The sequence below is a fragment of the Lonchura striata genome, chromosome 2 (assembly GCF_050655825.1).
Source record: "Lonchura striata isolate lonStrDom1 chromosome 2, ASM5065582v1, whole genome shotgun sequence".
Lineage (NCBI taxonomy): Eukaryota > Metazoa > Chordata > Aves > Passeriformes > Estrildidae > Lonchura > Lonchura striata.
The window spans coordinates 95,842,969-95,861,694 of NC_140704.1; the positions used below are offsets into that span (position 1 = coordinate 95,842,969).

The following is an 18,726-nucleotide window of genomic DNA, read 5'->3' on the forward strand; positions in this document are numbered from 1 at the left end:
CTAGATCTGGGTGACACGACAGCAAGGAAGCTGCAGGAGCCTGTGAAGAAAACACCACTAACAATGAATTGGCAGCTCAGTGTGAGAGGCAGATTTGTCAGGGATTTAATTTGTCTTCCTCACACAGGTGCTTCTTCACTGCAGCCACCACCAAGGTCCCTGGAAGAAGGACTGTACCTTACAGGAGGGCATGTGCGAAAATATTTGATAGCTGGCCAGTACATAATACTCCTCTTGAAATATTCAGGGAAAGAAAATGGTATATTCCTTCAACTGCCTCTTCTCTTTCAATTCTTGCAACTCAGTCTCAGTGGTTTTCCTGTGTGAGAAACCCTAGCTAACTAGGAATAGCTTCAGGATATTTGAGGTCTCATCTTTGTGACATCAACACAAGGACATTGATAGTTCCAAGGTGCTAGGGAGAAAGTGGTGGTGGTGTTATTGTAATAAAAAATAGTATAAAAATAGTAATGATCTCATTCACAAGAACTGGGGAGGGCCAGAGACCTGCCATTTCATGAAAACCGTAATATCAACAAATATCTGAAACATGACTCCAAAGAGTCTCTCAGAGTGGCTTTTAAATAATTGAAGAGGGAGTTTAGGTGCTGCTGAATGATGATGCTCTGGGCTTTCAGGCCAAGTTTTCTGAAGTTTACTACAGACTCCAAACAGGGAGTGCATTCTAGCTTGAAAGCAGATCAGAGTGAGCATCGAGCTGCCCTGGGATCAAAGTTTGTTAATATTTTAATGTTTCTAACATGATGCAGAGTGCATGAGAAGCATAAGCCTTGGGGACCATCCAGCTTAATTTATGTAGTGAGTCACTACCAAAAGAAAGGCCGTAGTTCTGCCTTCCTGATGGCACATTCAATTCTGGCTATTCTCAATAGTCCAATATGGAGGATTAAAACAACCTCTTCTTCCCCTTCTACATTTTTAACAAAGACAATAGAAAATTAAACTGGTTCAGGACAATAATAGGCAATCAGGAAAAGATGTTGGAGCTGACTGTCATTAACTATACCGCTTTTCAGTCTAGCACAGAGATAAATAAGATCAGCATTTGGCAAACAAAACAGTCATGCTGGTGCTGGAATAATTGCATGCATTGTCAGAAATGCAAGTAAAGGCCTTCAAATGTTCTGCCTACTTAACATCAACTCTGCTTTATTTAAACAGAGCAAACACAAAATAGGGAAAAGTAACACTGTGAGCCACAAATGGGTAACAATAATCACAAAAAGCTGAGCAGAGCACGTGTGATGGGCCCCACCATGGGAGTTGCAGTAGCAGGCTGCCTGCCCAACACACAGTGGGGTCAGGGAGAGGACAGACCTCTCAGGACTCTTCTTTGCCCTAACAATCCCAGGCAAAGCATTGGTTCTCCAACTTCATGGGCAGAGGGCTTAGAACAAGAACTTCTCCAGACAGAGGGTGATGTAGCACGGATGTTTTCCCTAAGAAGAAAAAAATTTGCCAGCCTCAGCCTGCAAGCCTTAGTTCTGTTGTGAGCAGACTGAGATAGAGTCCCAGTCTCCAGATAGCTTTGGATGCCGAAAACCACTGTGCTATCAACAAAGGCTTTGCCTCTCCTGCTGTCCCTGCTGCTTCTTGTAATTTTGTTTGCTCAGGGCTGTGCCTGTGCTCCCGACAACAAACTTCCTGCAAGTCACAGGAGGTGTCCTGGGAGGTGTCCCCCACCCAAGGGAGTCCATATGCACCACAGGACATTAAAACTGCTCCTGCTTTCTCCCTCCTAGTACACAATACTGGGAACTAAGGGAAGATCATCTGTGCAGCAGGACTCCCAACTCAGGCCTCCCAAAGCAATGAGTTATCTTGCACTGCTGCCCTGCAGTGCAAGTTCTAGATTTCCATGGCTAGGGTGAGAGCTTGCAATTTTTTTAAGTGAATTGAAGGCAAGCAAAGGCTGTGAGTTTGGCTTGATCACCAGTCCCTGAACCATCTCAATTTTACAGCTTCTGGTGGCAAGATTTATAGTGAATTCAGCTATTTTAGGTGAGCTTTAATCCTCAAAGGAAATAAGGGAAAGCAGGTTGATGTTCTCATCTGATAAAGCAACAGACCTCAATATATCAGGCAGCCTTTTTACCTGACAAAGAAGCAAAAACTGCAGTTCTGTGTATTCTAGTGAGTGATTTCTACCTCGTTATGGAAGGCTGTATACACTGATAAAAGGTTTTATCCTAGTTTGAAAAAAAAATGAAGACTCTGATTGTTTTGCTACAGCTTTGTTCATCCTATCACAGCATGATTCCCCAGAAGATCTCACTAAGAATGATGCACTGTTCTGTTTTTGTCCTGAAAAGTGGCACATCTCAGAGATGCTGCAACATGTCACTGGCTTGGTGTTTGTAAAAGGCTCCACAGCAGCCAGACAAGCCAAGGGCTTCAGGAGGCAGAAAGACACTGTAGGGGCCAGCTAATACTGTGGCAACCTGGAGAGTGCTGCTGCCTGAAGCTGTTAAAGAAGCACCAATCATTGATCTGGACCTCCAGTGGATCTCCCAAAATAGCCTGGTACTGACTATCCTACTGGAAAAGGGAGTAGCTCAGCCAAAAGCCTGCAAGCATCTGGCACCAACATGCCTCCACATGTCGTGAATGCCTGCTAGCAAAGCCTCATATGGCCATTATCCTATGAAAGGTTCATTTGCATATCTGTGCCACTTGGGAAGTGAATATTGTTTATATCAGCCAAGAGCTGATGACAAAAAAGGGAACGTCTGCCTGGGACATGGTGTGCTTTCAGAAACCAAAGTGCATTGGTCTGCCAACACATTGCCATGAGACATGGCAAACAGCTTCACGATTTGAACATGGGAATGGCACCACAGCTAAAGTCATAACTGGCCAGCGTCAGATGTCGACACAATATTGTACACACCTAAAACAGGGTCTCCACCCACCTGCAGCACAAGGTGGGAAGAAGTCTGGAAGAAAAAGACCACAAAGAACAACCCCAAGCTAGTGCAACCCAGATGTAGCAAAACTGGGCTTGTCATCACTGCCAGCTGGGGAGATGGTGCAGAATATGAATCTCAGATCTAAAAGCACATTGACCCCTACACTGCCTCAGAGCCCACCACACCTGTCAAGAGCTACTCCTATCACAGGGTAAACCACGTCCCGGTGACTCAGAGAGCACATATGGCACCTTTAGAAGGTAGCAGGGATACAACAGCTTCTTCAAGAGCATATGTTCACCTTTCTCCCACACCTACACAGAAGCACAAGGTGCAGAACATGTTCCACACACACATCATCGTCACAGCCACAGCAGAATACAGTCTGCTCCCAGGAGGGGCAGGGGTGTTGCAAACATTGAGCCCTTAGGCAGATCTCAAAACTCTGCAGTGTCTTCATCTGTTGTGGTTCTGCCATGCTGAAGCTGTGCTCAGGCTGAAACCAAGTCTTCTTGCTTGCTTTGGGCTGGCTCTCGGCTGGGTCTGGGGCACCAGTTCGCACCCTCAATCAAACATGTACTGGGGAAAAAGGGGATAAGGGACAATTCTGGGCAACATTTTTCTAACATTTGTTTCCTCTTAGAGGCATATCAAACACAAATTTTCATATAGAGAAAAGCAGGTACTACTTTTTTTACAAAACTTCTCGTATTGGTTAAGAGACCACATTTTGGTGTCTTACAGATGACCAGTCAACCCCATCATCACCATAACAGAACAAGACCCTGAGACCAACAGCACAACCTTGCAAGCCCTTTTTTGCTTTTGGAGAACCTCTTTTACTGAGGTGAAAGTGAATTTTGAGTGAACTGTGGAGGAGCAAGGAGATATTTCCAGCTTGTTTCGCTTTTTTTAAAGATCGTTTTGGATAACCTGGTTAACCAGAAGTCATTGTACTGCTCAATAACTCAACAGAGTACAATATCCCCTCCTACATTATGCAAAAGGACAAGCTGAACAGCAACTGCACATTAATCTAGACTTGAAAAAAACAATTATTTATTTGCTTTTAAATCTGTAAAATTCTATGGAGACTTTTGCCTCTCTGCTGATTTTGTGGGCAAGGACAGCTGGAAAGGGTTTCCGGCATCTGCAACGTCTGTGGGGAGGCTTTCCACACAGTGTGAAAGCCCCTCTCCTGATGTGGCTGGAAAGGCTCTCACCATATCACAGGAGTCACTCACCAGCCTCCTTTGTTTTTACCGAGTCGATAAAAGAAATTCTCACCACTGTGATTGACTGATACTTTGATGGAGCTGCAAAGATGCAGGAGGCATAAAATCAGCTGCTGCACAGATGTCCCAAGCATATGCTGCCAGTACCTTCTGTCTTGGGTTGCATCTACCCTATTATTTTAGTACTGGACTTATCTTTTAGCAGCAAGTGCTAATCATTCCACACTGGGTTGCGATGGTGAGGCCTCTGCAGCTTGTCACTGCAGACCAGAATGATATTAGAAAAATCAATTTATGACTTAAATAAGGAAAGAATAAAAGAGTCCAAAGACAAGATACACTGTCACAAATATCTAAAAGACAGCAATGTGAGCCTTAAATGCTTCAAATAAGAGAATTTTGGCTCTTTTCAAAACAAAACAAAACAAATTAAATTATTTGCCAGCACTTTAAATAAAACAGTTTGGTTTGTTAGGCACTCCCAGACAAACATAAATTAAATAAAAAGATGCAAAACCAGTAATAAATACCTCTTTATTGGTAAAAATATTGTAGCACTGGGGAAGAGGCAATAAGTTCAAGTTCCTCCTCTTCCCTCATCTCTGCATTAGCTGCCATAAAAAAGACATTTTATTACAGCAGGATCCTTTAAACTGGAACAGAAATCCATGAGTTGGGAATATGCTAGAGGTCTATAAAATCAAGAATAACAAAGAGACAGTGAAAAACAACTAATCCTTTTCTTTTCTAATATAATAATAAGGAGGCATTAAATGTTCCAAACAAACAAGAGATGCATCTTCTTATTGGCACAGACTTACCCTGAGGATTACCCACTAATCACAGGGGAAATTATGCATTTGCATGGATTCAAAAAGCAATTAGACGAACCCATGGAAGGAAAAGGAAATTCATCAATAGCTAATAGGCACCAGGGCTTTTCCTCTGGTTGAAGATGTTCCTGAAACAGGAGTCACTAACGTCTGGGAGAGTTTGATCGTATGATCCACTGTGGTCATCCATCACTTAAAAATCATAGAATAGTTTGGGTTGGAGTGGTCTTTAAAGTTCATTACTCCCACATCCCAAGCCACATCCAGCCTTGCCTTGAACACTTCCAGGAATGGGTCATGTACAACTTCTCTGGGCAACCTGTTCCTGCACCTCACCATGCTCACAGTAAAGAAGTTTTGTGTAATATTTCATCTAAATCTACCCTCTAATCTAAATCACTATCAGGAGGTGTATGAGACCTCATTAGCTTAAACCCCTCTCAGGGCATCCACAGGATTGGACGGGCTTTCAGAATAAAAAAAAAAACACAACAACAACAAAAAAAAGACAACAAGACAGACACAGAAAATTAGCTCCCATTTTACACTTAAACGAAGTAAAGGAGGAAGATTAAGATTGTCTTACATCTTCTTCAGATTGAGTTGTTGGGGTGAGGTAAAATGTCTACAGCAAATAGTAAGACCCTGTGTGATTAGGAGGTGCTCATTACTTTTTGAAGTTTAGTTTCCCAACTACAGGACAAAAATAGAAGAATGTTTTCAAAATCGGTGTTTCGTGATAAATGCTTGTCACTGAAACAGTGCATTTGAACAACTCAGAGGAGACAGAATACCTGTGTTTGAACATATTTGTAATTTATTTTGAGTTTTTGGGTATACATGACAGGTGCTGCAAATAAAACACTAATCCTTTTTCTTATATTGCCACCTGGTGGTCCTGGGCATGTGGAAGCTACCAACTCACTGATTTTTCAGTGAAATGACCACAGGTCAGGCACTTAAAATAGCATCCATTTCTTTTCCTCTGAGATAGATGGTAAACAATTTTTAAATCTAGAGTTTTAGGGGAGAGGGGCTCTTTTGCGTTTGCAACCAATATAACAGCACCTGTGTCAGCTCTCAATTATCTAAATAGATGGCTGCAATGGCCACCCCAAGTCACAGGAAAACAAAAATGGATTGCAGCTCTGCCATGGGCTCTGGACACATGTCTGGGCTGTGTGCCTTGCTCTCTGGGGCCAGGCGCCCCACGCTCAAATGGAGGCAGGAGATAGAGGGAGCTTCCAGCCAGAGCCAAACCATCTTTCCTCTGCCCTTTCCACCTCACCAGTGGTGGAAGCATGAACATCTAACTATTATGCCAGGAGCTCTTTTGTTCCCAGAAGCAGCCATGTGGCCAGAGCTCCCATCTGGTGGGGATGTTGGAATACACTGCACAGTGGGTACAGGGATGTTCCCAGCTCTGCAAACACACATTAAAATCTGCAGCTCTGTCTTGGGATTGCATCACCACCACACACAGGCAAGTGCATGCAAAGAATAGTGTAGGAGAATTATATGATAAGGTTAAAGAGAAGAGAGTTATAGATTTGGACTCCCTAGGTAAGGAAATTGCACCACAGATTTTAGGCACTTAATCTATTGTAGAGACCATGGACACTTGTCCAGTTTGGGGTTTTCCCAACACAGGAAAGATGATGTTAAACTGGAGCAAGTGTAGCAGAGGACCACTAAGGTAGAGAGAGCTGGATCAGGTGCCCTGTGGAGGAGGGTGGAGGGATGGGTCAGGTTCAGCCTGGGGAAGAGAAGGCTTTGCAGGTACTTGGTAGCAGCCTTCTGATGCTAAGGAGACTGTGAAGATGATGGAGCCCAGCCCTCTACAATGAAGAGATGAAGGAAGGTAAGAGGGCATAAAATAAAACAAGACAGGTTCAGAACTGAGAAAATTAGAAGAACATTTTTCACCATGAAGGCAGTCAGCAGTCAAACTGTGCAGTCTTCATCTTCTGAGATTCTCAAGACCAGACTGGCAGAATTTCTGAGCACCTGGTGTGATTTCACAGTTGACCCTGCCTGGAGCAGGTTGGAAGTGAGGCTTCCTGAGCTCTCTTCCAATTTTAATAATCACATGATCCTATTGCTCTGTGAAACATAATGTTTTTATTACAGCTTTGAGCTAGCAATTTTCAGTACTACTAATCTTTGGAAATTAGAACTTTTGAGCAATTCATAGGAATTGCAGAATTTCACATCAGAGACGTAATTCCTCTTTTGAGCTATGACAATACCTTTTACATGATAAAACACACCAATTTTCTTTTTGATGGGTAGAAAAAGCTGAAGTTGCCATTTGTCTAGTAACAGCTAAGCAAAACAAATATTTCTACCTTTTTATTAGCTTTAATGGCCTACATTCCACACACTTGTAACTATAGGGATGGTCTGCCAGCCTGATTCAATGCTCATCAGCTGTAAAGGGGCTCCCACTCTATTAGTCCCAATAGACTTAGTGACCTGGAGCTGTTACTGAAGGCACAGCAATGTCTGTGATATAAAGAGACTGCATGCACACACCAAAGAAGCAGAAGTTTGACCAGAACACCCACAGGAGGCTTCTACATCACACTTTTAGCACCTGTTGAGGTCAGACAGACCCACCCTGAAGACCTACACAGAACCTACAGGCATCTCAGGAGCTTCTCTGCACTGCAGCTGTTTCAACCTCCCTGGCTGAACTTCTGCAGAGAGAGAATCTGTGCCACAGCTCGGTGCTCTCTGTGGACAGTGATGAAAACTTGTAGCATCCAGAGAACTGAACACAGGACTGCCTGTCATGTCAAAAGAAAAAAACTTAAACAGCAGGAAGCGCCTACACTCTAAAAAGTGTGTCTGTGGAGTACAGATATTCTCAGAGAGGCACATCTTTATATGATAACTCACAGGAAGGAGACTCTCCAAGATTATGAAACAGAGAGACAAATGGAACAATCGCTTTATCTTGAAAAGCACTTGGAAAGCTTCCCCTGGGGAGACTGCAGTCAATTCATTTCTGTAGAGGAGAAAAGTTCCCCCCATTGGCAGGTAGACAGCTTATGCTTTAGCAAGGGAGGAGGGCTTGCTGCTCACACTTATGCCAGTAATTTGTTGTCAGGGAGAAAGGAGGTAATGCTGCTGGACAGGCTGTGTAAATACCAAAAGCCCAAAACCCCTAGCAAAGGAAGAATCAGAGACATAGGAAGCAGAATGGAAAATACCAAGAGGATGTTATACTTGATACATTTGAATTCTCCCAGGATCATGTATTAGAAAGCATTGGATTATCTTACAACAATAGGAAGAGAGAAAAAGCTGTTGAGAAAACAAGGATTGCTTACATAAGTATTTAGAGGCCTGCAGGAATGGAAAAGGGACCAAGAAGGCAAATCATATTCTTAGAAGAGCGGGTGAGTAAAGAGAGAAAAATCCTTGGAAAAAAACAAAATGAAGCTGGACAAGATGGGTGTTAGCACAAGCTTTTGAGGCAAGGGGAATAACTCTTCTGCAGTAGAAAAAAAAAAACCTGTTTGGTGCATCCCTTGTTATTTCAACTGTGATCTGCTGGAATCTATACAAGGGTGACACCACCACAACACAGCAATTACCTCAGGCACAACACCTCCCCTCATCTGTGCTGCTGTAATGTTGGCTGAGTCCTGCAAAAACCAAGTAAAGTAGCAGCTCTCCTTGAGGACTTCAAGTCCAGGGCACGTCTGGTTGGTAGAGCTACCCCAGGATACTGGAGCTAGCCCCCATTATTATGGTACAGCATTGGGATTTGTCACATGGTCTACCCTAAATTCCCTTCAGAAAGAGAGAGAGGTAATTTCTAGCTTTATTATTGCATTACAGCATAGGATGAGTTGCTGCAGAAAATAAAATGACGATGTTTGGATATTGAACACAAACTCCACAAATACAGTCACGAGAGCTGGTCACACAAGGTGACAGCAAGAGCTGTGCTTGAGTAAGAGTACCAGGGGCTGGCAAAGGGAGCCCATAGCTCCCCCAGCTCCCTACAGCAAACACAGAAGCAGGATGACGGGAATCTGGTGGTTGGCATAGGAAAAAAAGGCAGCTCCTGGCTGGGGGAAAAAATTGTCTCTGAAAGGATATCCCACAACTGTTTGAGGGTGTGCCAGTGCACAAGGCAAAAATGGGAACGTTTGGAGGGTCAAGGGCATGGCATGTCACAGGGAAAACACACTGCCCTGCCCTGCTGCCTCAAAACTACCACAGCAGAGCCTGATAAGGACTGCTGATAAAAGAGCAGTAGAGGGGCATTGCTGAACTGTGTTCAACAACTCCCGCCTCCACCAGCTTCTAGCGTACAAAAGGCAAATTCTGATTTTTGTCCTGTCAGTGATTTTCCCTCATCTTTTGTACAGCTCCAGATGCTCCTTAAAACGGAGCAAGTTATATTTTTGCTTCTCATTTCAGTTATTTTAAAGTTTCGTTATTTGTAACAGCCACTTCTTTAAAGTGAGATTTGAGTCTAAATGAGGACACAGCTGCTTCCTCCTCTTCCCTCATCTCTGCATTAGCTGCAGTTGGCAGTGAGCCTTGGAGCATTATCATTTCTTCATGTTAAATATTTTGGAAAACAGAGATTAGTCAGAGTTACCAAAGCGATATTTTCAATAGCTCAGAGTTCAATAATTGACTTGCTTGAAATTTTCTACCAGTTCTAGTTACTTCTGAAGTCTCAGCCCACAAGAGAGACAACAGCAGGATAACACTTTTTTTAAGGCTTAGCACGATGCATAATCTGCTCCTTTGCCATTTCATATCTGAAGAAATTAGCGCAATTGATAGCTTGGCAGCAGTGTTTAGGGAGCTTGCCACATGGAACCCAGGTAGGAGTTCCTCAGGCTGAACGTCAGCATCCCACATCCTCCTAGTTTACACACACAGTTTGTTTGTCCTCCTCATCCACCAGACACCACGGCATGCTCACCTCTAATGTCAGTGTTAGCATAGCTGTTGGTTCTACACAGACTTAAGGATGCCTACACCTGCATCCTGAACTGAAAGATTTAGGATCGCTTTGGACAATCTCAGTAACAACTTGATTTTGGTTATGAACAGCAAGACCCATGCTATTTCTTGCTTGCTTTGTCACACACACATCTACTGTAACACGAAACAATCCTCCTCCTTTAGGCCTGATTACATAAAACAGTTTGTTCACATCTTTGACCACAAAGTCTCTTCAAATTCAGCATAAAGCCAGTAAATACTGATAATATGCTTCCAAAATCTTCATGGGATGGCTTTACCTCAAATGTATCAAAAGGTAAAAGAATGTTCTTTACAAAACTTCAGTTTATCCCATCAATTTTCTCAACTCCATTTTCAGTGGCACTGTACAACAAGCAGAGTATTTCAGAGCACTAGGTACACTGACAGCAGCCCATTTCTTAGTATTTTTTATGTGGTGATTTACATGTTGAAAAGATATGAGTGGATTTATGAGAAGATAAAGGTGTATATAAAAGTCACACCTACTAAATGCATAGCAAAGTGATGAGTGTATTATAAACATTTACATTTAGGAGACCAACAGACTAATCTGGTGCATTTAAAGCTGGAACAATGAATGTGATTGAGTCACCAAGTCCCACGGGTAATGCAGTGGATTACTAAATCCTGATTCTTGTTTAATGACAGCATTTCATAAAATAAAAGAGAGGGGAAACTAATATGATATTTCATTGTCACCTATACCCAGAAGTTGCCACATAATAAGATGTACTACTATTGGAAAGCATTGTACAGTATTAAAATCAAATTGTAAGATAAAAGATTACAATTGTGACACGGAATAAAGACTCACTTTTGGCAGCTATTTGAAACTTCACGGGTGACAAGTTATGTCCTTCTCTTGCCAGGATATAGCTGTTTAAAAATTCCAGACAAATGAAATACAATCGAATGCTAAAGCACTTGTGTAACAAAAGCACTGGGTACCACAAGTAAAATGTAGCAACTCATCTTTATTAATAAGTCTTTTTTTTTTTATTCCACATCCCCCATGCCCATTTTAAAGAATGGTTTTGGTTTTTTTAAATGTCTGAAAAACAGAACTGAAAATAAAGAGCTAAAATACAAAACCTTTCAAGGCATAAACCATAATTACTCTGAAAACAGTATAGCCCACTCTGAAAGAGCTACACTCTAAATATCCAACACAGTAAAAAATTAAAGACAATTCCAGTTACCTCTGCACTGCCGGTTACATGTAGCAAGCAATTCTGAAATAACAATGATTTCACTCTCAAAGTTTAACTGATTTCTAAATCAGATTTTGGAACCAGATAAAGACCTGCTGACATGAAGTCCTTCTGAAATACTCTCAGTCTCTCTATTTAAAATACACTATGGGACAACTAAGTTAACTTGTTTTCACAAAAGCAAAGAGGGAGCCCTCAAAAATCAGGAGGAGCCCAAAGGAATTGTAAGGAATGGCTACCTCCTTTTAGCTCCTGTCTAGTGATATCCATAAGCTTTTTCAGTCCAAACTGTAGAAGACAGCCCTTCAACAGTCTCAGAGGTGTTTTTTTCTATCACACTCTACTCAGAGGGCTCACAAGGGAGACACCAGAAGATTTAAGTGGTCTCTGAGTTCAGCTTTAAGCCCCACCTGACCAAGAAGCATGAGTTCAGCCCTGCACAGCAGAATACAGGAATAAAATCAAGCAGGCCTTGTCCAGGCATCTGAACACAAACTACTTCTTCCAGAGGCAGGTGGCCTCAGACTTGGACCAGGGCTCTAATACACATTCAAAGGCAATCAGAGAAAGCTTCATGTTTAACCCTGATCTCTGGTTGCACATGCCTGAACGCACACTGGCAGCACTGGCAGGCCCACCAACAATTAACTTTAATAGCAAGAGGAGATAAAAAAAAAAAATCAGTACTCCAAGTGGAATCCCAAGCAAAGAGGAACCAAAGTATCAGCAGCTTCCCACCTACCTTTTGAGTCACAGCAAACAAAGCTCTCTAATTATTCTCCTATGGCCTGCCCCACCTCCCATCCCTCAGTTTCAGGATATTCACCAAACAAAATATATACTTCATATTCCCAGAACTGCAGGATTAGAAAAAATATTTGACATTTCAAACTTCCACTAAAGTTGCTTTAATAAGTTAATGTAAGATATTTTACTTTCCACAGCAGAAAATAGAAAATTCTATAATCAAAGTGGCTAAAAGTTGAAATAAAATGCTGTGAATCTGTTTGGCACAAACAGGCCTGCTGTCTTTGCTAAAGAGCAAATCTGTCGACATTGAATATTTTAACACAGTGATCGGCTCCACAACTTGCAAGCTGCAACCACTTGCTGCTGTTCTCATCATTATGTCCAGCTCTGCCTGCATGATGTCTCCAACATAAGCGTTTCACAGCAAGAGCATGACTTTGGCTGCAACAAAAAGAAATCCATACGTAACTGCAAAATGTTAAACACAGTTGGGCATGTGAATGTAAACATCAACATTCATGTAATTAGTACTCTTCAGTTAACACTACCAACTGAGGAAAAACTGACTTGTGACAACCAGCAGGTATTAAGTTCTTATTATGTAGGGTCATTAACACTAATGACATTCTATCCTCTCACTCATCAATAATTCAAACAGCTATTGATTTTCAGTTTTACCACATTAAGCTGGAGGTCAAGTATCTCAGTTACTTAGATATGACAGATTTCTGGCTTTTAGCCTGCAATTTCCTGTTATCTAGTTTCTCTTTCCCATTCATTGCAAGCATACACAGGCCAAAGTCACCATCAACTTCCATTTCTGTTACTGTCAATGCCAGCGTGTGATAGAAGAACCCAGGGGAGTGCTTCAAGTGAAACATTCCAAGTCTTTCCATAGAGTCTCTCTAGCTGTCACCACAGCAGCCACACATATAGCTTGCCATTTCTTTGGTTTCTGCTGGAAGCTGCTCATGAAAGCTTGCTGTCACCCACTCCAAAGTGTTTTGCTGATGTACACTGACTGCAATCCTTTCCACTCTCTCTTCAGTGTTTTCTACCATCATATTTATGACTAAAGGTAAAGCCTTTTTTTTAAGTAGGGCCAACAAAGGGTAATACTTCTCAAAGCTTTTACATAGCATGAACTATCTTGGGGGTTAATGCCCCTCTGGTTTTTGTTTGTATTTGCTGGAAGGTTTTTTTAAGACATCTAAATAACCAATATTTTTATTTCTGGGTTTTGCTTCAAGACATCTTTAAACTTTCAGGGATCACTCTTCCAAAAACGATAACAATTTTTGGTGTAGAAATAAACTACATTCATGTATTTTATGCTATAAGAACAGAAATCCAGCACTGTTACTCTGAAGAATAATATTTCATTGCTTCTAACTCACTTCAAAAGACATACCTGTTATCTATCTCAACACCTGTGGTCCAGTCAGCCAGTGCTGGCTCTTTCCCACTTTGCTTCCATGTGTACAAGATAATCTTCCCATTCTCTAAGCCTACTGCAACAATGTATCTATCAAGAGAATAATTACATTCATTTCATTAGAAATTACAGTAGACAGCTCAGTGAGACAGCTCAGCTCAATTCCAATGCTAAGGAAAGAACTAGCACTCCAGCACTGTTCTTGCACATTTCGTCTTCAAATCAGTATTTACTTTTCCATGAAAAAAATAAATACATCAAAGCTGCTTCTCAAAGGAAAAAAAAAAAAAAAAAAGAGCAAATCAGAAACCCACTACATATATTTGGTTAGGAAAAAATAAGGAGGTTATCACAACATCAGATAAGTCAATAGTTTTGGAAGAATTAATGTGTTTCAGGTGTGTTCATTCATCTCTCCCTCCCCTCTTCCACTTTCATTTTTCTCATTACACTGCTTGGACAAGTCACCATACACCTGAAAAGGTGGCTAGGAAAGAAAAAAGTAGAGGTCATTCTGTTAAAGAATGGTCAAAACAATTGACAGGTAGATTTAGGGAGCTGTTTAGCCACATGAAACTAGTTGACTAAAGGGATAAATACTAATTTCAGATTAAACACAAAATGACAATCAGAAAACCAGCAATACCTTCCATCAGGAGTAAGCACATGGCTGATACCAACAGCAGTCACAGAATCCCCAGCATCCAGCACTGTTGAACAAGGCTTGATTGAATCCAGCTCATTGCCTTCAGTAATCATTGGCAAATCACACTGGCCCCAGATAATGACCTGATAAGAAAAAGAGTAATCTATGAGCTTCCACTTTAAACTTCTTGCAAATGCATATACAAAAACATAAGGAATAACGTCATTAAAATAATTTCAGGGCACAGTGGATGACCCTAAAAATGGTAAAAAAACCCTCTACCTACAAAGATTTTAATTTGTAGGCAGTCTGTCTGATTTCATTAAGGTTACTGACAACAAAACCAGATTCTGTTATGAAAGTTAAAGAAAAACTTGAGACCCATAGAATTATGTGACATATGCTTGTCTTACTGCATGAAGAAAGAAGGGAGAACGTCCAACTGGCAGCCCACAGTCTTGTATATACATATTCAAGCACTTTATTTAGCTTATGAAAGAATTACTGATTTCTGTGCTAATAAATGCAATAAGATTTTATATATAATAGGGGCTCATTAGAACACAGAGTTTGTTATTCTAAAAGACATCTAAAATTATTCTGGGCTTTCTAAATTCCTTTAATATTAATTACCTTCTTGTCCCGACTACCAGTAATAAAATACTTGCTATCCGGTGTCCAATCACAGGACCAAATGATTCGACTGTGAACAGCTGTATTTTTATCTGTGTATGCACAGCAAGTGAAGACTGGTCCTGGAATAAAACATGTAGAAGAAAAAGCCTTGTTTCAACTATTTTACATATTAAAAGTGATTGTTACTCTTACTTAACTATGTCAGAACTGCAAGAATACTTGGACATTATTCCACTCATATTTAAAGCAACTGGGAATACTTAGGACTGTATGAATTTCTTTTTCCAGCATTTACCACACTGATAACTAGCACCTGGTCAAGACCATACCAGTAAGCCCTTATAGCCCTAAAGCAGTAGGAACAGTTCAATATTTTAAATGCACTTCTTTTTCAGAAGAATTTAAGTATAATATATTCAGGTTATTTCTATTAAGTTTCTTTAAGAACACTGACTTCAGAAGTTTTTGAATAGTGCACCATGTGTTCACGTTTCCCCAGTAATTTCACTACAGCTCTTATTTGCCAGTAAAGTTCCAACTGCTCAAATCATAATGGTACAATTGTAAAGATTAATGTGTTCCCAAAGAGACAAACTTATATTTCAGCATGTATACAATTAGGCACTATATCTGATCCGCAGATCAGTAATTGGAATGCTTTTTCTAAGTAGAAGGGTTGTCACTTTGGAGCATAGACTTTAACCACTTCTTGGGATGCCAATAGCAGCAGTTTTGCTTTACACTGATAATGAGGTTATTTGTAGACAGAAGGGTTATTGATGAATAGATGAAAAGAGGATTTCCTCTACTTGCTGTGAGTATTCATGATCCTTATCCTGAATCATTGTGTAACTACTGTGGACAATATGCCAGGCTTTAAAATAGAAGTCTGAATAGAACAGAAATTCAAGCCAGGATACAACTGGACACTGTCTGAAAGGGCCAGAACTCACTGCCAAGACTCTAGGAACATTCTATAGAGCCCAGCAGTGTTTATATGCTATTAAGCCAAGAGTGCAGTGATAATCGCTTTCAGCACAAGCATCTGTTCTAGGATTCTATTAAAGAGTTCAATAGCAATCTCCTCATGATTTTGCAAGGCTCAAAGTCTTAATGAGAAGGTCAACTGAATCCTCACTATCAGTTCTTTTTCCAGACATAGTCAGTCCTAGTCAAATTAATCAATTGTGTAGGATTACCAGAAAGCCACACCAAAGACAGAGATTAATCCTGTCAAGAGTCTCAAAGTGTCATGCCATGCAAGCAAGCACAAGGCAGCCTATGCAGGATATGGGGGCAGCATTGGCTATGCCTGCACAGAACTCTTCAATGAAGGCTCTCCTTGACAGAATGCCAATCTGAAGTTCAGCTTGTATACTTGATTTCAGTAAATCAAACATACAATCACATGCAGAAGGCATGAGGACTTCATTACATCCATCAATTAAACACTACCTAAAGCTTGATTATATTCTTCTCCACATTTTAATTTGCTTTTTATGTTTCTACACATTAATTGCATTTCTTAAATCCACAAGAGCCTACAACATTAATAGTTCTTCAAAGTTGCAAGCAAAGTCCATTAAAGTATTCTATCAATTCTCTTTCAAATATTTTGCAGCCAAAAAAAATGAACAAACTTCCAAGTCTACAAACACCTATATTCACTTCACGTATCTTACCTGACTCTGAGGAATCCTGTTTCCTCCACAGTGACCAATTCCTGTCTCTAGAAACAGCTAGTAAAAAGTTGTCATCAGGAGAAAATGCCAGCTGAGTAACAGTCAGATTATGAAAAGACAAACTCTGCAGTTTCTTCCAAGAAGTGGTGCTCCACAAAATAATTGCTGCATGTTCTTTTTTGGAAGCCTGTATGGATGGAAAAAAATGAGAATCAATGAGAGCAAGTATAAAAGTCAGGCATTTCAAAGTAGTAAGATATTAGAAAGCTTGTTTTTAGGTTTGCAATCAGATAAGACCCTGCTTTCCTCTGGGAAGTTTCAACAATGTTTCCCTACTTTCTTCTAATGCTGACAATGTATCAGTAAGAAAATATTTCAGACCTCTATTTGTTACAATTTATCTTACCAATATCGTCAAATGAACCATACACAATTTAGGAATAATAACTTACTGGCAATCCACCCTCACCTTTGCAAGGGAACTGTTACTTATACAAAATCTTTCATGTTTTGTGAAAGAGAATTCAGCCCTAGAAACTGGGAAGCACTTTTCACTAGGTGGTGCTAGAATCTTTTCTTACCTTACATGCTGAGGCAACGATAGTGTTTGAATTATTGCAAGCAACACAAAATATTTCATATCCATGTCCATATCTGAAATACATGTGAAAAGAAATTTAACACATCACAATCATTTTTGCAGTATCCATCAAAGTTGTCATATTAATTTAAATCCCTTTTCAAAAATGAAAGGCACCTGCCAAGAACTTCTTACCACTTTCTCTGTATTACATCCCAAATAATTTGTTCAGCTTTCAGTTTAAACATCTGCACAAATTCTTCCATTAGAAACTGGCTACAGAAAAATCTGTCCAGCTCATTCCATAGCCTTAAAGCATCAGCACTGCAAAAGCCACCCTAATGACTAACAAAGCAGATTAAAGCAGCATTTAATGTATCCTTTTCTTAAAAAACAATTTTAGCACTACCAATAAAAATCATAGGCCACATATATGAAAATCACTGAAGAAATATGCTACAAACATATAGTCAAAGGATGCCTATGCGAGATTTCTGAAGTAAAAGACAAGCATTGTGTTGGAAAAGGAAAAAACCTCTGTAAAACCCCCAAAAATTCTAGCCTTCTTCAGAAATACATTTTTTAACCACTCTTCACAAAAGTTCTGATGAAATCCAAGCTCACATATCCATACTGGTATTTAACTAATAAGGAGAAATTCTATACAGACTTAACACAAATTAATATCAGTCACAAAAAAATTAGAAGTAAAGTAAAATTGGAGATGCAATCTATAAACAGTAGACAAGTATCAGCTCAATATCAGCCGGGTGGAGTGCTTTCCTATGATTCTCCTAGGTCAGCAGTGTTAACTTCTTACATGGGACTGATGTTCATGGAATTTAACTTGCAGCTGTTAACAGCCACCGACTTAAATAACAAATTACTGTGTGGATCTGTTGAAATGAGCCCAAAGCATCATTGCTGGGCATATCCCATCAACAGACCGCCAAAGCCAGGTTTGAAGACTGGGTATGTATACTGGCTCTTATGAAATGTAACTGTGCCTGGACTTTTTAACAGGGAGAGGGCCTGGTGCGTACCTCTAATTGAAATGTTAAGTTGCAAATTTGAGTGCATCTTATAATAATGAAGGTACTACTGCATGTCTTACTCTTAATTTGTCACCAACAGGAGTTTTATCATAATGCTTACTTTTAAAGCACATTCCTAGAGACTGTTTAGTAGTGAAAATCACTGCAAATCAATTTTCTAAAAATAAAAAAAAATATTGTATCAAAAGTATAAATTTCCTGAAATTCAATGATGGGAAAATAACCTGTGAAACAAATCCTCAGTTGTTTTGGTTTTAATCTCCTAAAAGTAGTATTTGAAGAGCAGTTAATTTCAAGCTTCTGCATGCAATGCTTCTTTTGCTAAATTGAAGTGCCAAAATGTAACTATTCTTACCAAATTAACAGTAAACATAAAATACCGTCTGTAGCAAAGTTACATGAGCAGGACTATCCTAGGTCAGACCAGCAGCTGTATAGACCACTGCTGTCTCCAGTAAAGAGAATTAAGCTATTGGCAACAGGAGATGATGTTTTAAAAGACTGTCTATGAGCCATGATAACACAGGAGCTACAATAAAGTCCCATCCTCTGATCCCATTAACAAAATAAGATTTCTTCACTACATAGTACACCACCAAATAAAAGTTCACAATGGAAAGAAGTAACTGCATGAATGAATAATTAAATATTTTCAACCGCAGGCAATTTTGCCTCAGCGTTGTACTATTAATAGCATTTTTTAAATGCACAGGT

At 40.2% G+C, this 18,726-nt stretch overlaps 1 protein-coding gene across 3 annotated transcripts in view; it reads right to left on the reverse strand.

Moving 5' to 3' along the window:
• Positions 1-10,976: 10,976 nt before the first annotated feature.
• The window catches only part of ELP2 (elongator acetyltransferase complex subunit 2), a 38,007-nt gene continuing 30,257 nt past the window's right edge, over positions 10,977-18,726 (reverse strand). For all 3 annotated transcript variants that reach the window (XM_085571789.1, XM_021528725.3, XM_021528724.3), the window contains 6 exons: positions 16,959-17,031; positions 16,378-16,564; positions 14,693-14,814; positions 14,060-14,202; positions 13,390-13,503; positions 10,977-12,419 (listed from right to left, as the gene is read on the reverse strand). In XM_085571789.1, the coding sequence (XP_085427915.1) occupies positions 12,263-12,419; positions 13,390-13,503; positions 14,060-14,202; positions 14,693-14,814; positions 16,378-16,564; positions 16,959-17,031 (796 nt within the window). In that variant the 3' untranslated portion in view covers positions 10,977-12,262. The remainder of the gene's footprint in view (positions 12,420-13,389; positions 13,504-14,059; positions 14,203-14,692; positions 14,815-16,377; positions 16,565-16,958; positions 17,032-18,726) is intronic.